The sequence below is a fragment of the Macaca thibetana genome, chromosome 6 (genome assembly GCF_024542745.1).
Source record: "Macaca thibetana thibetana isolate TM-01 chromosome 6, ASM2454274v1, whole genome shotgun sequence".
Lineage (NCBI taxonomy): Eukaryota > Metazoa > Chordata > Mammalia > Primates > Cercopithecidae > Macaca > Macaca thibetana.
The window spans coordinates 176,011,663-176,031,127 of record NC_065583.1 but is presented as its reverse complement, the minus strand read 5'-3'; the positions used below and the strand labels follow the sequence as shown (position 1 = coordinate 176,031,127).

The following is a 19,465-nucleotide window of genomic DNA, read 5'->3' as shown; positions in this document are numbered from 1 at the left end:
CCACGGAGGACAGCGAGCTGGGGAGAGATACCCCATGGAGGACATCAAGCGAGTGGGACAGACCCCACGGAGGACAGCGAGCTGGGGAGAGATACCCCACGGAGGACAGCGAGCGAGTGGGACAGACCCCACGGGGGACAGTGAGCAGAGGAGAGATACCCCACGGAGGACAGCGAGCCGGGGGACAGACCCCACGGAGGACAGCGAGCCGGGGAGAGATACCCCACGGAGGACAGCGAGCGAGTGGGACAGACCCCACGGGGGACAGCGAGCCGGGGAGAGATACCCCACGGAGGACAGCGAGCCGGGGAGAGATACCCCACGGAGGACAGCGAGCGAGTGGGACAGACCCCACGGGGGACAGCGAGCCGGGGAGAGATACCCCACGGAGGACAGCGAGCCGAGGAGAGATACCCCACGGAGGACAGCGAGCGAGTGGGACAGACCCCACGGGGGACAGCGAGCTGGGGAGAGATACCCCACGGAGGACAGCGAGCGAGTGGGACAGACCCCACGGAGGACAGCGAGCCGGGGAGAGATACCCCACGGAGGACAGCGAGCCGGGGAGAGATACCCCACGGAGGACAGCGAGCGAGTGGGACAGACCCCACGGGGGACAGCGAGCCGGGGAGAGATACCCCACGGAGGACAGTGAGCGAGTGGGACAGACCCCGCGGAGGACAGCGAGCCGGGGAGAGATACCCCACGGAGGACAGCGAGCGAGTGGGACAGACCCCACGGGGGACAGCGAGCTGGGGAGAGATACCCCACAGAGGACAGTGAGCGAGTGGGACAGACCCCACGGGGGACAGCGAGCCGGGGAGAGATACCCCACAGAGGACAGTGAGCGAGTGGGACAGACCCCATGGGGGACAGCGAGCCGGGGAGAGATACCCCACGGAGGACAGCGAGCCAGGGGACAGACCCCACGGAGGACAGCGAGCCGGGGAGAGATACCCCACGGAGGACAGCAAGTGAGTGGGACAGACCCCACGGAGGACAGCGAGCCGAGGAGAGATACCCCATGGAGGACAGCGAGCGAGTGGGACAGACCCCATGGAGGACAGCGAGCTGAGGGGACAGACCCCACGGAACACAGCGAGTCGGGGGCACGGACCTCACAACAGCCAGGGAAGACTCCAGGACAGCTCCTTCCCCTCAGGCCCACGCTCAGCCTCGATACCACCGTGGCCTGTGAGCACATTCACAACCCACACACCACACACCACACACCACAGGTCACATACCGCACACCACAGGTCACACACCACACACCACAGACCACACACCACACAACCCACACCACACACCACACAACCCACACCACAGGCCACACATCACACACCACATACCACACAGGTCACACACCACACCACACAGACCACACACCACACATCACACCATACACACACACACACACACCACACACACACCACACACACCACACACCCACACCACACACCACACACCACAGACCACACACCACACACCCACACCACACACCACACACCACACAACCCACACCACACACCACACAACCCACACCACAGGCCACACATCACACACCACATACCACACAGGTCACACACCACACCACACAGACCACACACCACACATCACACCATACACAACACACCACACAACCCACACCACACACCACACACCCCACACCACACACCACACACCACAGACCACACACCACACAACCCACACCACACACCACACACCACACAACCCACACCACACACCACACAACCCACACCACAGGCCACACATCACACACCACATACCACACAAGTCACACACCACACCACACAGACCACATACCACACATCACACCATACACAACACACCACACAACCCAAACCACAGGCCACACACCACATACCACACAACACACCACACACCACACCATACAGACCACACACCACACACACCACACATCACAGCATACACAACACAACACACAACCCACACCACAGGCCACACACCACACAACACACCACACACCACACCACACAGACCACACACCACACCACACACACCACACAACACACACAACACAACACACAACACATGCCACACAAACCACACAGACCACACACCACATACCAGACTACATACCATATACCACATAGAACCCACACCACACACCACGCATCACACACCATGCACCACAGAGACCACACAACACACCACATACCACACAGACCACACACCACACACACCACACAACCCACACCACACACCACATATCACACAGACCACACACCACACACACAACACACCACACACACACACACACACACACACACCACACAACACATACCACACAAACCACACACCACATACCACATAGACCAAACAACCCACACCACATACCACGCACTACACACCATGCACCACACAGACCACACAACACACCACATACCAGACCACACACCACACACCACATACTGCACAGACCACACACCACACACACCACACCACACAACACACACCACCACATAACTCACACCACACACCACAGACCACACACCATACAACATATACTACATAGACCACATAACACACACACACCACACAACACAAATGACACAACACACAATACACACCACATACACCACACAACACACACCACAGACCACACACACCACACACCACATACACCACACACCACATACCATACTACACAGCACACACATCATACAACACAACACAGACCACACACAACACAAACCACACAACACAGAAACCACACAACACACAACACCACACAAGACACAACAAACACTACACATCACACAGCTCATACACCACACACACCACATACCACAAAACATGCACCACAGAGACCACACAATTCACAACACACACACACCACACAACACACAAAACAGACCACACACCACACAACAAACTCCACAAGCCACACACCACACAAACCACACACACACACCTCACGCCACACTGCACACACATATGTAACACAAGCAAAACACAAACACCACACAAATCACACACTGCACATGCACCACATGACACGTACCAGACACCAGCCACAAATACATCACACTCCACACACCACACATGCACACATCACACACTACACATGAACCACATACAACACAGGGACCACACAATACACACAACACACAGCACACTGCATACACACCACACACCGCACACCACACACCAAACCACACACCACACACCACACCACATACTGCACACATACCACACCCCCCACAAAATACCACACAACACACCATGCTCACATTCTCACACACACCACACAATGTACACATACTCCCACACACCACACAATGTACACATACTCCCACACACCACACAATGCTCATATTCCCACACACACACCACACAATGCACACACTCCCACACACACCACACAATGCACACATACTCCCATACACCACACAACGCACACACACTCCCCCACACACCCCACAATGCACACACATTCCCACACACACAACGCACACACTCTCACACACACCACACAACGTGCACACACACACACCACACAATGCACACACACTCCCACACACGCCACACAATGCACACACACTCCCACACACCACACAACGCACACACACTCCCCCGCACACCACACAATGCACACACATTCCCACACAATGCACACACTCTCACACACACCACACAATGCACACACACACCAATGTACACACACTCCCACACACACCACACAATGCACACACACTCCCCCACACACCACACAATGCACACACACTCCCACACACCACACAACGCACACACACTCCCCACCACATCCCACAATGCACACACATTCCCCCACACACAACGCACACACTCACACACACCACACAACGCGCACACACACACCACACAATGCACACACACTCCCCCACACACCCCACAATGCACACACACTCCCACACAACGCACACACACTCCCACACACACCACACAATGCTCACACTCCCCCACACACTACACAATGCACACATACTCCCACACACAATTCAAGCGAAAGGAGCATCTGTGAGTCATGCCACTGAAGACTTGTGATGTTGGGTTCAGGAAGTGAGCACAACTGAGGATGGATGGGCCCCCCGTGTTATGACAACTGGCAACTGGACTGAAGCCCGGGGAACTGGCTGCCGTGCACCGGGACCGGCAGCGCAATCCTGTGTGGTGGACCCCAGGCGCCTCCTGTCTGCCCCCATCTGTGCATGTGGACACGGCCCCCTTCTCAGACTGGGCCTCCATCCTTCTCTGCACGAGGACCAGCCCCTGACACGCACCCCAGAGACCACAGGTGCCCATCCCACCCTATCAGGTCTTTAAGATGCCATGGCCTCCTGAGCCTTTCCTGTTCCCATCTTTGTATATGTCACCAGGCCCCGAGAGTCTGTCCCGGCCCTGTCCCTACGTTTATGACTCCGTGGTCCCCCGAGTCTGTCCTGGTCCCCGTCCTGTCTTGATGACACCAGGCCCCGAGAGTCTGTCCTGGTCCCGTCCCTGTCTTTATGACACCGAGGTCCCCCGAGTCTGTCCTGGCCCCTGTCCCAGCTTTATGACACCATGGTCCCCCAAGTCTGTCCTCTTCATCCCTGTCCCTGCCTTTATGACACTGTGGTCCCTGAGTCGGCCCTCACCCTGTCCCTGCCCTTATGACAGTCTGGCCCCCCTGACATGTCCTCGCTCTCCTCCAGCCCCCAAACGTGTCCTCATCCCCCTCTGGGCCTGCTCAGCCACACTTTTTCCACGGGGACCCTCTGGAAGCCACTCCACCCTGGTGAAACCTTCCATTCCTGTACTCCACACAGCGGAAACGGCCTTTTCTGAGGCCCCTTAGGAGACAAATCCTCATTGCCCGAGTCCCCGACGGTCTTGCTGTGTCGCCTTTACTGCTTGACTCCTTCAGGGTGCAGGGATTGCATCTGCCTTTTGGGAACACGGGAAAGTAAGCCCCCACTTTCCTTACCGCCAGAATCCACAGTTCCCTCTCACGCCAATCACATCACAGGTCCAGGCTGAAGAGCAAGAGAAAAGCAGCGTCGCTCTCGCTCACTCCAGACCAAAGTGAGAGGTGGGTGGGCCGCCCTGGTCGACACGGTAGCCACGGAACCTGTAGCAGGACGAGCCGCAGACAAAGCTCCTCAGACACCGGATTAAAGAAGGAAGAGGTTTTTATTCGGCCAGGAGCGTCGGCAGACTTGCGTCTTAAGAGCCGAGCTCCCCGAGAAAGAAATTCTCAGCCTTTTTAAAGGCTTACAACTTTAAGGGGTCCACGTGAAAGCGTCGTGATAAATTGAGCAGGCGTGGGGAACGTGGCCGGGGACTACATGCATCAGCTAACAGAACAAAAAGTTTTACAACGCTTTTTTCATACAGTGTCTGGGATTTACAGATAACACAAGCAGTTTAGGTCAGGGGTTGATGTTATTATTATTACTTTTTTTAGCTCCTAGGGCTGGGTGGTGGTGCCAAGGTTGTCTGGCTATTTACCTTACTTTTGTTTCTTTCTAACTTTTTGCTTTCTCTCTTTCCTCTCGTCTTGTGAACTAGGCAAGGTGGGGGGAGGAGGGCAGCAGGAGTAGTAGTGGTCTCCTTCCTTAAACCCAGGGCGCCTCATAAAGCCATGGCAGTTGGGAGGATGAGGGGACAAAGGGGCATGAGGAGGAGGGAAAGCGTGAAATGGACTCGGGCATTGGTGAAATAATGCATGCAGTGGTCTATTTCCAAGACAAGGTGCCTTGAACCGGTTTAGGTCAGCAAACTACAGAAAAACAGGATGTGCTAGGCCCCTGCTTGGATTGCCGATGCCTGCTTGTCGGCCTCTCCTTCCCCACCTTCCTACCTGCTTAGCTGCCCTCACCTGAACCAAAGAAGTTTAGTCTAAGATCAAAGTTTACTAACCTGCAAAAGAGCTCGCTTTGTCTGTTATCAGTCTGCCCAGCTACTCAGCTCCAAAGTCAAATACCTGAAAGCCCCTGAGCTGACTAGGATTGCAATGCACTGTGGTCCGCAACAAAATGCAGCAAGACAACTGTAAAAAAAAACCACCTAAAACCCGACAACCAACAGGCAACGTCCAGGAAGACTGCGACCCCAGAGTACTCAGCCTAGGAGGAGCCAGGAAGACTGCGACCCCAGAGTACTCAGCCTAGGAGGAGCCAGGAAGACTGCGACCCCAGAGTACTCAGCCTAGGAGGAGCCCAGGGAGGGACCTCCGCAGCTGGTTCTGAGCAAAGACGTCAGCCACCGTGGCTCTGACTGAATTCGGTGCGTTTCTTCTCAGTCTCACAAGTGGAGGGAATTTCAGCATTTTAGCAAGTTGTTTCATTGGCCGTCCTGTGAGCTCAGGAATTCGGTCACTGGCTTAACTCAGGGCACAGTTTCACCATGACCCACGCCAAGGAAGGGTTTCTCCTGAGAAGGGCCAGCAAGTGTGTTGAAGGGCATCCTCCCTCCCGTCCCTGCAGCCCTCCTCCCTCCCGTCCCTGCAGCCCTCCTCCCTCCCGTCCCTGCAGCCCTCCTCCCTCAGCACTCAAGGCATTTCCAGTTCCTGTCAGCTGGGGGTCTCCACTGACTCCTATCTGAATGCCTCCGATGCAGGTCAGCTGCTGACGCTGCCTTTGGGGATGAGGATGGGAAGGTGGACAGGGATGCACCCCTTTCTGTTAGCAGGAGCCCCTCCAGGACCCCCACCGTGAGGAAGTTGCCCACAGTCAGGGGCCCTCTTGCCGGCTGAATCCTGCTGGGTCTCACTCTGGTGCCCGGAACCTGCAGTGGCCAGAGGTCTGCTGCCCATGGACATCCTGTCTGTCAGGGGCACACACGAGGTACGCAAGTACGAGGAACAGCTGGGCTGGGGCAGGTGCCCAGGATGACACGGGGAAGGGGCAGGAAAGCCTACCTGACAGTTCTCCAGCACTCGGGAGCCTCTGTGCACTGTCCATCCAGATCTGACCTCTCTGCTCAGGACAATAATTGCTCTGGAAGCTGAGTGGACGAGTTCACGGCAGACAGGCGGACAGGCCTGGAGGACAGACATTACCCTTAGCAGTGAGCGAAGGGAAGGCAGACGCCCAGGGTCCTTTGCTCCAGCAAAGCATCAGACAAGACCCAGCACTGCACAGACCAAGTCATGTCACGCACAGACACTGTGGAGGGATATGGCCACAACCCAGGATGGGCCTGGCGCGGGCTCCTGTCCTCAACACACAAAGGCCAGACAGCTGGATGGAGGGTGCGAGAGGCCTGCAGACCCTAGTACCCGCCCAGCTCACTGTGGAGCAGGTTCCAAGCCACAGCCATCAGGGACCCAGAACGTCCAACTGGCAGGTGGAAAGGACGAGCTCCCAGCCCACGCCTGGACCATGCACCAGACATGCCAAGAGCCTGTACGCAGGTCTGTGGTCACCTGAGCCCCACCAGCCAGGGCCTCCAGTCAAGTCCTGGGAAAGGTGCAGCCGGACAGGGGACCAGCTTCACCCTCCTCCGGGGTGGCTCTGGGCTTACCCTGACAATGTCTGGGGAAGGTCCCACAGAGTCTAAGCCACTTCTCAAACTCTGAACAAAGGCCGCCAGGTCTCAAAGGTGTGTAAGCAGACCCATCACCCGACGGCGCCAACTACAAATTCCACCTGGTATCCAGTAAATGATTCCCATACACACAAGGGGGCAGGAAAACACAGCCCAAACCAGGGGAGACTCAAAGCTGAGATCAGGGAATCAGCAGACAAAGTGTAAGAACGGTGACTACAGACATGCTCTGTAGAACTGGGTAATGGGCAGAGGCTAGAACAGTTTGGAGAGCTTAAAGACAGGAAGATGAGGGAAAGTTTGGAACTTCCCAGAGACTTGCTGAATGGCTGTGATTCAAATGCTGATAGTGACATGGACAGTGAGTTCCAGGCTGAGGTGGTCTCAGATGGAGGTGAGGAACTCAATGGGAATGGGGGCAAAGGTCACTCTTGCTAAGCTTTAGCAGAGACTGACAGCATTGTGGCCTTGCTCTAGAAATCTGTGGAACTTTGAACTTGAGAGAGATGATTTAGGGCACCTGGTGGAAGAAATTTCTAAGCACTAAAGCGTTCAAGAGGTGACCTGGCTGCTTCTAAAAGCCTATGCTCACTTGCATCAACAAAAAAATGACCTGAAACTGGAACTGACATTTAAAACTGGAACTGACATTTGAAGCACAGTGTCAAAGCTTGGAAAATTTGCAGCCCAGCCATGTGGTAGAAAAGAAAAAAATCATTTTCTGGAGAGGAATTCAAGAAGGCTGCAGACATTGCGTAAGTAAAGAGGAGTCAAATGTTAATAGCCAAGACAATGGAGAAAATACCTCAGAGACATTTCAAAGACCTCTGCACAGTCCCTGCTCAGGCAAGCCTGATGGTCTACGAGGGAAAAATGGTTTCATGGCCAGGCCCAGGGCCCCAATACTCTCTGAAGCATTGGGACATGGTGCCATGGTGCTCTGTGTCCCAGCCATGGCTAAAGGGACCAAGGCACAGCTTGGGCCAATGCTTCAAAGGGTGCAAGCCCCAAGCCTTGGTAGCTTCCACGTGGTGTTGGGTCTGTGGGAAGGCAGAAGGCAAGAGCTGAGGTTTGGGAACCTCCACCTAGATTTCAGAGGATGTATGGAAAAGCCAGGGTGTCCAGGCAGAAGTCTGCTGCAGGGGCGGGGCCTTCACGGAGAACCTCTGCTAGGGCAGTGCAGGGGGGAAATGTGAGGTTGGAGCCCTCACCCCACAGAGTCCCCACTGGGGCACTGTCCAGTGCAGCTGTGAAAAAAGGGCGACCATCCCCCAGACCCCAGAATGGTACATCTGACAGCTTGCACCATGTCATCTGGAAAAGCTGCAAGCACTCAACACCAGCCCGGGAAAGCAGCCACAGGGGCTGTACCCTGCAGAGCCACAAGGACGGGGCTGCCCAAGGCCGTGGGAGCCCATCCCTTGCATCAGTGTGGCCTGGAGGTGACACAAGGAATCAAAGAAGATTATTTGGGGGCCTCAAGATATAATGACTGCCCTGCTGGGTTTCAGATTTGCAGCCTGCAGCCCCTTTGTTTTGGCTGATTTCTCCCTCTTGGAATGGGTCTATTTACCCAATGCCTGTACCCGATTTGTATCCTGGAATTAACTAACTTGGTTTTGATTTTACAGGCTCACAGGCAGAAGGAACTTGCCTTGTGTCAGATAAGACTTTAGACTCTGGACTTCTGAGTTAATGCTGGAATGAGTTAAGACTTTGGGGCACTGTTGGGAGGGCATGACTGTGTTTTGCAATGTCAGAAGCACAAGAGATTCGAGAAGAGTCAGGGGCAGAATGATCTAGTTTGGCTCTGTACTCCCGCCCACATCTCACGTTGAACTGTAATTCCCAATGTTAGGGGAGGGTCCTGGTGGAAGGATCATGGCAATGGATTTCCCCCTTGCTGTTTTCCGTTCTCACGATAGTGAGTGACTTCTCATGAGATCTGGTTGCACTTCCCCTTTTGCACTCTCTCCTGCTCTGCCATGTGAAGACACGCATGCTTCTCCTTCATCTTCCACCATGACTGTAAGTTTCCTGATGCCTCCCAGCCAGGCCTCCCAGCCAGCCTGAGGAACTTAAACCTCTTTTCTTCACCAATGACCAGTCTCAGGTGGTTCTTTACAACAGTGTGAGGACAGACTAACACACCACAGCACTTCAGCACCGAGCTGCTGAAAAGTAGTAATAAGGTCAAAATCTCAGAAGCGCTGAGAAAAACAGCCGCTGTGCAGAAAAGTGCTGTCACAGCAGCCTGGGGCCAGCGTCCCCTGGAAGGCGAGGCCACTCACGGCTGGCGTCTGGGGTCCCCCCACTGTGCTAGGGATTGTTCACAGCTCCAACGACAGGCACAGAGCGGTTTATGCTAAAGCTCACCTTCCCTCTGGGGTCTGGATTTTGGTACCTGCCTGGCAAGGGGGTGCCCTGTGACCAGACCCCAGTGACCCTGGGCACCAAGCCTCTGATGAGCTTCCCTAGTGGGCATTTCACACGTGTTCTCACAGCTCACTCCTGGGAATTAAGCACGTCCCATGTGCCTCTGCTGGGAGCAGATCTGGGCCTCACGCTGGATTCCCTTGGACGTCACCCACGCTCTTGTCCCTCTGCTGCTGTTGGCGCCCATCCCCTATAATAAATCATGGCCATAAGTGCCTGAACAGAGCCAGTGGAGACAGGTGGAATGTCACCATGGGAACCAGTGGGACCCATGGATCCAGGCTCCACAAATGCCGCTGGAGGTCAGAACAGCTGGGAGGCGCTGCACAGGCAGCCTTCCAGGTGAGGGCTCAGTCTCCAGGACTGCCCCACCGGCTGATGCCAACTGAAAGCCACACACAATCCACGCAAACCACAACTTCCCAACACGAGCCAGACAGACCACAACTTCCCAACACACAAGCCACGCAGACAACCTCCCAACATGTGAGCCACACAGACATGACCTCCCAACACGTGAATCATGCAAACCACAACTTCCCAACACATAAGCCACACAGACGCAAGCCATGCAGACCACAACCTCCCAACACATAAGCCACACAGACCACAACCTCCCAACACATAAACCACACAGACCACAGCAGCTTCCCAACACACGAGCCACGCAGACAACCTCCCAACACACAAGCCACACAAACAACCTCCCAACACACGAGCCACGCAGACTACAACTTCCCAACATATAAGCCACACAGACAACCTCCCAACACGTGAATCATGCAGACTACAGCAACTTTCTAACACGTGAGCCACGCAAACCACAACTTCCCAACACACAAGTCACACAGACCACAACTTTCTAACACATGAGCCACACAAACCACAACCTCCAAACACATAAGCCACACAGACCACAGCAATTTTCCAACACACGACCCATGCAGACCACAACCTCCCAAAACACAAGCCACACAAACAACTTCCCAACACATGAGCCATGCAGACCACAAATTCCCAACACATAAGCCACACAGACCACAGCAACTTCCCAACACGTGGGCTATGCAAACCACAACCTCCCAACACGTGAGCCAAGCAGACCACAACCTCCCAATACACAAGCCACGTAGACCACAACCTCCCAATACACAAGCCACGCAGACCACAACCCCCCAACACGTAAGTTATGCAGACCACAACCTCCCAACACGCAAGCCACGCAGACCACAACATCCCAACACGCAAGCCACGCAGACCACTGCAACTTCCCACCAGGTGCAGGCAAACAGAAGCAGACGCCTCTGAAATGCCCCCACTTCAGCATTCTTTACATCCCATCCTATGTGCACTTTGAAGACTTAATATGAAAAAAAAACATAAAGTTCAAGTTAATGTTTTCTACAGACTACATGTTGAGAGGTGAAATAAAACCTGCCAGGATTAATGTCACCTGCATTGCTCTACTTCTCTTATCAGGGCTAGTAGGAAACCTGAGACTGCAGACAGCCTGTGCTGTTTCCATTGGAGACACTGGGTCTAGAACGTCTCCTGCCAGAAAGGAGAGTGCAGTCAGCTGAGTGGGCTCTACCACCACACAGACCACCTGTGGCAGGAGCCACGGGAACAGGGTCGGTGGCCTATCATGGACCATCTGTCGGATCCAACACCAGCCTACAGACCCCATGAGCCAGGTCCCTCGGCCCGTGAGCCCAGCGCACTCACTTGATCTTGCTGAAGACGATGTCCATGTCGGTGACCGTCACGTTCCTGCCGTTGATCACCTGGCAGTCCTTGCACAGCTTCGACCAGTTCTTGCCGTGCATCTCCCTCCCAGTGGCCCTGGTGTCCCGGTGCACCGCAAAGCGCCGGAAGGCCTCCTCCAGGGCACTGAGCTCGGGGGCCGCTGCTGCACCCTCACCGGCACCCTCCGACTCCAGCGACAGCCTCTTGGCCGCCTGGTCCTTCAAGGGGTCCCCTGGGGACTTGGGGGGCGTCCTGTTGGCAGCTTTGGCGGGCTTCGCCTTGTCAGCCATGTTGCTGTGGAGGAAGGAGGGGGGAAAGGTGTCACCCGGGCCATGTCCCAGCTGACCTGGGCGCAGCCCAGGAGACCCACCATACCAACGAGCACCAGGATGTGGCTGAGATGGGCAGGCCCTCCTGGGGCGACGTGGCGAGGGCTGAGATGGGCAGGCCTTCCCGGGGCGACGTGGCGAGGGCTGAGATGGGCAGGCCTTCCCGGGGCGACGTGGCAAGGGCTGAGATGGGCAGGCCCTCCCGGGGCTGGGCGTGAGGCCCCTCAGACCCTCAGAGCCAGCTGCCCTGGAGGCACGCGTGTCCAGCTGCCAGGCAGAGTGGAGCCAAGCGAGGCCTTGCCCACTTGCCGTCATTGGGCCAAGAACTCCCTAAGCTAGATAAAGCCAGCAGCTTTAGGGTGGGAGCTGAGCTGGGTGCCAGGGGCTCCAGGCCGAGCAGGCTCAGGGTGTGACTGGCAGCATCACAGCCCATCCCGGGTCCTCCCCACCGCCACACTTTTCCACTGCCCCTCCTGTGGACGCCCGCTCTGCAGCTCTGGGGGACACCTCAGGACCATACCTTCCCCAGGGTCCGTGACGGGACGCCTTCCTCTGGGAGGGTCCACAGTGGTCCTGGGACAGCCGCTCCCACCCCAGTGCAGAGCCTCTGACCATAGATGGAGCTTTGGATTGGGGGGGGTGTGCGTGGTGGCCCTGGGGGCACCTGAGGATGCTCTGCCCAGGTGCCCTGGGCCTGCCGAGCCCACGGTGCCCCAGCCAGGGGAGGGGACTGCGAGTGTGCAGGGTTGAGGCAGTGGTGGGGGCACCGGAGTCGGGGCGCAGGGACGCCCTCTGGACTTTGCAAGGCGCCCACCCCCAGAGCAGGCGGCTGGGCCATGGGGTTGAGAAGACTGAGGGGTGCCGCTCAGGGAGGGTTTGGAGACGCAGGGCTAGCCAACAGGGCGGGGCTGCCGAGGCCGCCTCCCCACCACGCATGGTGAGACCCAGTCAGGTCCTGAAGGACTCAGAGTGAGGTGCTGGCCTCCGTATGACAGCCGCTTCCCCAAGGGGCCGGGACGCCAGGTGGCCGTCAGCACTGCACTGAGAGCTGAACGTGGCCTCGGCCCACAGACACAAGAGCCGGTGGGAGGGTCGGTGCCGAGGACACAGGTGCATGTCCCAACCCTGGGACTCAAGGAGCCCTCTCAGATCTGGAGTTCTCAGCACCAGTCATGGCCAAAGTGTGGCTCTGTCATCCTGGGGGTCCTGAGTGTGGCCCCTGCTGACCTTGAGATCCCACAGATTCCCCCAAAACAGCTGGAAAAAAATCCAGGGGTGCTGCCTACACTGAGGACCTTAAGGGCCTCAGGCCCCTCCCATTCACCCCTTTCCTGGAAGGCACCGAAAATGCAGATGCCAACCCAGCGGAGGACGCAGGGGCAGGACCCAGTCGGGGCAGGACCAAGTGGGGCAGGATCCCGGCGGGGGCGGGGCCGCGTGGGGTCAGGATCCTGGGGGTAGAAGGGCTGGGTCAGGTGTCCAGCCAGGAACAGTCTCCCGTTTTATCGCTGACACCGTTTCTTTGTCTGAAACAGGAGCTGCTCACAGGCCTGGCCTGTGTTTCCACTGGGCCTGTGCAGCAGGGGACGCTGGGCAGGAGGAGCGGTTGGGAAATTCCCAGAAGCAATGGTGGGTTCTGTGAGCACCCAGAACAGTGGTGGGCGTGCGGGTCAGAGGAAAAGAACCCTCTGGGATGCTTCAAACTCAGGGCCGCGTTCTGTGGTCTTATCTCCTGTGGGGACGCGCCTGAACGAAGACCCTTATTCACACACCTCCGTGAGTCATCGGGACCGTGGGCACCAACTTTGCCACCGAATGGCCACCGTGGGACGGAGGTGCAATGGGGCTCCCGGACTCTGCAAAGGACACTGCAGCGGAGACTCATTCTGGTCTGAGACGGCTGTCCGAGGCCCAAGTGAGAGTTAAACCACATCCCCAGCCAGTGCCCACCACCCACGCCAACACCATTTCTCTAAAGCACCACACAGGACATTCCGCCAACGGAGCATCCCAAAACGGAATAAAATAGATCCTGGCTGGCTCATCCCATCAACCACGTCCGAGACTCGGCAGCTGCAGATACGGTGAGACAGGCCTCCATTAAAGGCATATCCCATGGGGACAGCCAGGGCTCTCACGGGGGGCACAGCAGGTTAGAGAACACAGCTGGGGCTCTCACGGGAGGCACAGTGGGTTACAGGAGAAAACAGCCGGGGCTCTCACAGGGGGCAGAGCAGGTTACAGGACACGGCAGAACCAGGGGCTGGTCCCTCATCCAGCGCAGCTTCACTGAGCGCCAGACGCACGAGGACCGTGCCCCACCCCAGCCCAGTCACTGCCCGTGGGTTGCCCTCGGGGCTCCAGCCCCAGGGCACCTGCAGGCAGCTGGGACCAGGCCAGCTCTGGGCCAACGGTGGCCCCATCTAATCCCCAGAACCTGTGAACCCGACCTTGTTTGGAGAAAGGATCTGGAAATGAGATCATCCTGGATTATCCATAGCTGAGCCCTAAATCCAATGGTGAGTGTCTCTACCTAGAAGAGGCAGAAGAGAAGACACACAGAGAAGAGGAGAAGGTGCTACAGGCTGAATTCGTCCCCTCCAAAATCCACACTGGAACCTAATCCCCATTGTAGTGGCATTAAGTGCCACCAAGGACACGGGCCAACAGGAAACTGTGTGGGTGAATGGCTTCGACCCCTCTGGGAACTGCTTGAGATCATCTGATGAATGTAAAGACACACATGATCCCGGATCCAACGGCTCCACTTCCAGATTGACCCAAGAGACTCCTGCCCACGTGCCCCAAAGAACATCCCAGGAATACCCACGACAGCTTCATCCCTAGTTGCCAAGAAAGGGAAACCGCGTGGACAGGCGCCTGCTGCCAGCATGGTGGTCTGAGGGACAGCGGGCATCCCCGCGAGAGTGTGGGCAGCATGAGCGCGAGCGCCTGGGGCTCCTCGATGCAGTGTGGACGGACACTCGCGCACACTGTTGACCACGGTGAGCCGGCACGGCAGAGTGCCCACTGCGCGGCTTCTGGTTAAACGTTAAAACACAGGCAAAGCCAGAGCACAGTGCTCAGGAATTGGTTATTCAATGAGAAAACAGACAGTGAGTAAGACCCCATCCCGCTCCCGGAACACGAAGAGAGGCAGCTCACAACGACTGGCACTAGAACTGCAGGTGGACTGTGCCAGGTGCCAGCTGGGGCCCTCACAGCAGGCGGCCTGGGAACACGTGGGCACTGGCAAAGGTGGCAGGAACAAGCCTGGTGGGAGGTGAGGCTGAGATGAGCTTCACCCCAGTGGCTCCGCCCATGGCCCAGGCTCCTCTGGCACTGAGAAGGCAGAGGTGCCACCCCGCCGAGGAGCAGAGGAAACCGGCATTTGGGCAGCCTTAGGAGAAGCGGGGGCTGTGTGCACAGGAGAGGTCGGACGCCCCAGAAGCAGCCACGGTGGCCAGGTCACCTGTGAGACGCCATGGGTGGGAGATGCAGGTGGCTGTGCAGTGGTGCCCTGGGCTCAGGGGGAGGGGCTGGGTCAGGTCCCTGGGGCTGGCTGGAGCCTGGACATGGCTCCCTGGCCCTGAGGTACCAGCAGCACTGCTGAGTGGGTGGGACTGACCTGGTCTGTTTCTGGGCGGGGATCCAGTGTGAGCGGGTGAACGGCGAGTGGCAGCCATCGGCATGGTGAGCTAAGCACACTTGGCACACCACTGTGGGCCAGGAAGGTGTGTCACACACTTCCTGACAACGCAGAGGGTGCTGGGAGCTCGCCTGTGTCAGACGTGAGGGCACTTGGGCCAGGGCCTGGGTTTGAATCCACATCCAGACCCCATGTAGCAGGACGAGCCATAGACAAAACTCCTCAGACATCCGATTAAAGAAGGAAGAGGTTTTATTCAGCCAGGAGTGTCGGCAGACTCACGTCTTAAGAGCTGAGCTCCCTGAAGACAGAGTTCCTGGCTTGTTTAAGGGCTTACAACTCTAAGGGGTTCCATGTGAAAGGGTCGTGACAGATTGAGAGCACATGTGGTTAGAGTGGGGGGTTAATCTTTTAACCTCAGGCCTGGTCATCAGTGGCACCTGCTGGTCTTGCCACTGACTTCATTTCTATTGTTTTTCAAATTTTACTTCCTCCTCCTCTTCAGAGACAGGAGACAGTAAGAGAAATGGCTTCTCTCCTCACCCATACGGGTGCTCGCTGCTCCTGTCCCCACTGACTGATGACTGATGGCCAGAGGGAGGCAGCGGGTGTGTGAAGTCGCCTGGCAGGTGTGGCTGTTGGTGGCATTCCCTGGGCAGAGGTCACATTGGACGTTTGTGAACAAATGAGCAGGTTGGGGTTACAGGTTATGGAATCTGGGAAATGTGGTCTGTGACGCCATGCACACTGGGGGATCACGAGGAGCCCACATGGGTGGGCACCTTTGATCATGCCAAGAAGTCAGACGTGGGACACAGAGCCGGCCCGGAGGAACGCACGCACCAATCCCTTCCCTGAGCCGCACTGAACGGGGAAAGGGCTCCAGGTGGCCTTAACCGCTGGGCTTAAAGAAAGGTTAAGAACCTCCCTTCCCTTCCAGAACCTCACTTTTCAACGACGTCAGCACAACTGGGGTCCTCAGAGGAGGCGCTCACCCTTCCACGATGGAAGGGAGAAGCCCAGCTTTCTGAACGGATGAGGCTGCAGAAGGCAGCTGGTATGATGAAAAGACAGAAAGCTTTGCCTGCTTCCACTCTTTTGAAAGATTTTTTATATTTCTTCCCCAAAGAAAGTCACGCATTTGGACATTCAGACATTAAATTACAATTCACAATTAAGTAGTGCTGAAGTTAAAGGAGCAACATGGAACCCAGAACAGTCTTAATTTGCGTATCAGGAAATAAGATTTAGGGACACCTGATGTTTTTCTTAATTCTTTTTCTGAGAACCGCGTGCCACTTTCCTGCGGGGTGCTGCCCTTCCCCAGGTGTGATTCCAGGGGGCTGTAGACCACAGAACCCGCCCCTCCCCTGGATCCAGCAGGGCCAATCAAAGCCATTCCCAGGCAGAGCCCTGCAGCGCTGGGGAGGGGCTGCCCCACTGAGGAGGTGCTGCTGAGTTGATGTGCCCTGGAGGCCCTGGCGGGGAGACGGCCTGGAGGTGAAATGCCCAGGATGGGGAAGCCCTAGGCAGGGGAAGCCCTAGGGAGGGAGAAGCACTGGGTGGAAGAACCCTGCGGGTGGGGGATGCACTAGGGGGCGGGATGCACTGGGGAGGGGGAAATCCCCTGGTGGGCATACGCTGGGGAGGGGGATTACCTGGGGAAGGGGATACCCTGGGTGGAGATTCCATGTGGGGAAGAAGCCCTGGGTTGGGGGGGATTCCCTGGGTGGAGATGCCATGTGGGGAAGATGCCCTGGGTTGGGGGGGATTCCCTGGGTGGAGATGCCATGTGGGGAAGATGCCCTGGGTGGGGAGATGCCCTGGGTGAGGGGGATGTGCTGGGTGTGGGGGGGTGCCCTGGGAGGGGTGGTGCCCTGGGAGGGGTGGTGCCCTGGGTGGGGGAGTGCCCTGGGTGGGGGGGTGCCCTGGGTGAAGATGCCATGTGGGGAGGATACCCTAGGTGGGGGGGATTCTGTGGGTGGGGAATCCTTGTGGGGATTGTCCTGGGTGGTGGAGCCTTGGGGAAGGAATGGCCTAGGGGGTGGCTCTGGGAGGGGGTAGCTCTGGGAGGTAGAGGTATTGGGAGGAGGATGTCACCTTAGGGGGATATCTGTTGCTGATGCCCTAGGAGGGAAGCCCTGTGTGGGAGATCATCAGAGTGGGGGGTGCCATGGGTGGGAGATGCAGTGAGTGGAAGCTGCCCTGGGTGGGTGTTCTACTGTGTGCAGGATCACCGGGGTGGGAGCTGCCCCAGGTGGGGGATCATCCGGGTGGGGGATCATCTGGGTGGGGTATGCCCTGGGTGGGGGATCATCTGGGTGGAGGCTGCCCTGGGTGGGGGCTGCCCTGGGTGGAAGATCATATCAGGGGCATGCGGTGGGTTATGGCCCTGTGCCACCTCCTAACACACACACACCAAGAAGAAGGTGGTCTCCCTAGAAGAAGGATCCATGCAGGGCATCTTGGGGTTTGGCTCGTGGATGCCGGGGACCAGGTCTGAGCCCCAGATGTGGCTGGGCCTGACCCACGCAGCTCCACCCCTTCCTTCCCAGGAAACACCTTTGGTTCCAGCAGTAGGAATTAGGCGTGTGTAGATTCTGCTGCCTGATCCTGGCTCCTGGCTGAGGATTTGTGGGCTCAGATGGACTTGACACCCGGCCGCAACCCTCCTGGGCGCAGCCTTCTGGCTCCCCCAGCCCAGGCGGAGGCAATGACTGACTCTCCTCACCCAGAGTGTTTTCCCGAAGGCACTTCTGCCTGAGGGCACCAGGCTGGGCCAGGTACTAGAGGGCGCTGACCAGCACTGGCCTGGGGCCCCCGAGAGCCCCAGATGGCATCCCTCTCATACAGTCCTCCTGTCTCACCACCAGCTATAAACAGACTTGGCTCTCTGCTGGCACAGCGTCTCCCAAGGAAGCTTTTAATTCTCAGCGTCCTCTGCAGGGAGTGGCTCCCACAGGCCTGAGAGGGAACAGACTGCCTGCTCTCCAGAGAGCTCCCCAGTCTCCATCTGCGATGGGTGATCCTAATTTTCTTTAGGAAGTTCTCCCAAGCCCTGCGTGTGGCGCTTTGGCCTTTGTGCCCACGGAGGCCCCCTGCAGCCCCTCCCTCCAGACCCTGCCCAGCCCGAGGCAGGAACCCTGTTGACCGATTCCCAGGCCTAGGGCAGCCACTGCCAGTGTGAGGCTTGCAAATTAGGGTAGAGGGGTCAAAAGGAAGCCCCTTTTAGACCATTTCTATGAGCATTTCTATGCACATTTCCACAATGAGCATTTATAACCTTGTATAATCGTTAAAACATGTATTGAAACTTCAGGGAATTCGGGAAGATGGACCAACCCCAGCTGTAAGATGAAAATGCAGCCAGTGACCGAGGAGCTTCCTCCACGCACACGTGGTCCAGTCCCTGTGACTTCATGCTTTGTGAAGATGCAGAGCGAGTTCATGCCGGCGCCTTTCGGAATCAGGGATCCCATTAGAAACCATGAAAGCTGCAGACCCCTCCCGGGAAACGCACACACCCTCCTGGAGCTCGCCTTCTGCAGCCGCTCCTGGAGCCCGCCCCTCCCCCACAGGCCCTCGAGGATCACGTGGTGGGGAGGCGCTGGCACCCAGCTGCTGACAGGCGCGAGAGCCCAGTTCAAGGCGCCGGCATCAGGCTGCAGCTGCCTCACTCCCCTCCACTTCCTGCCCCTTCCAGGTCTCCGTCCAGCCCCATCTCCTAGTCCCAGGCCACAGGGAGCTGGGT

At 57.2% G+C, this 19,465-nt stretch overlaps 2 protein-coding genes and 1 long non-coding RNA gene across 17 annotated transcripts in view; 1 reads left to right on the top strand and 2 right to left on the bottom strand.

Moving 5' to 3' along the window:
- Positions 1-19,465, bottom strand: part of LOC126957414 (probable palmitoyltransferase ZDHHC11B) — a 167,020-nt gene that overhangs the window by 33,488 nt on the left and 114,067 nt on the right. The gene's annotated exons all lie outside the window — the stretch shown is intronic.
- Positions 1-19,465, top strand: part of LOC126957434 (uncharacterized) — a 126,117-nt gene that overhangs the window by 16,224 nt on the left and 90,428 nt on the right. The window lies entirely within an intron of this gene.
- Positions 5,142-15,965, bottom strand: LOC126957427 (tubulin polymerization-promoting protein-like). Its single transcript, XM_050795277.1, has 4 exons — positions 13,838-15,965; positions 11,716-12,030; positions 6,926-7,048; positions 5,142-6,831 (listed from the first exon to the last, which is right to left on the bottom strand). The coding sequence occupies exons 1-3, from the start codon at positions 13,996-13,998 to the stop codon at positions 6,988-6,990; spliced, it is 537 nt and encodes a 178-aa protein (XP_050651234.1). The 5' UTR covers positions 13,999-15,965; the 3' UTR covers positions 5,142-6,831; positions 6,926-6,987.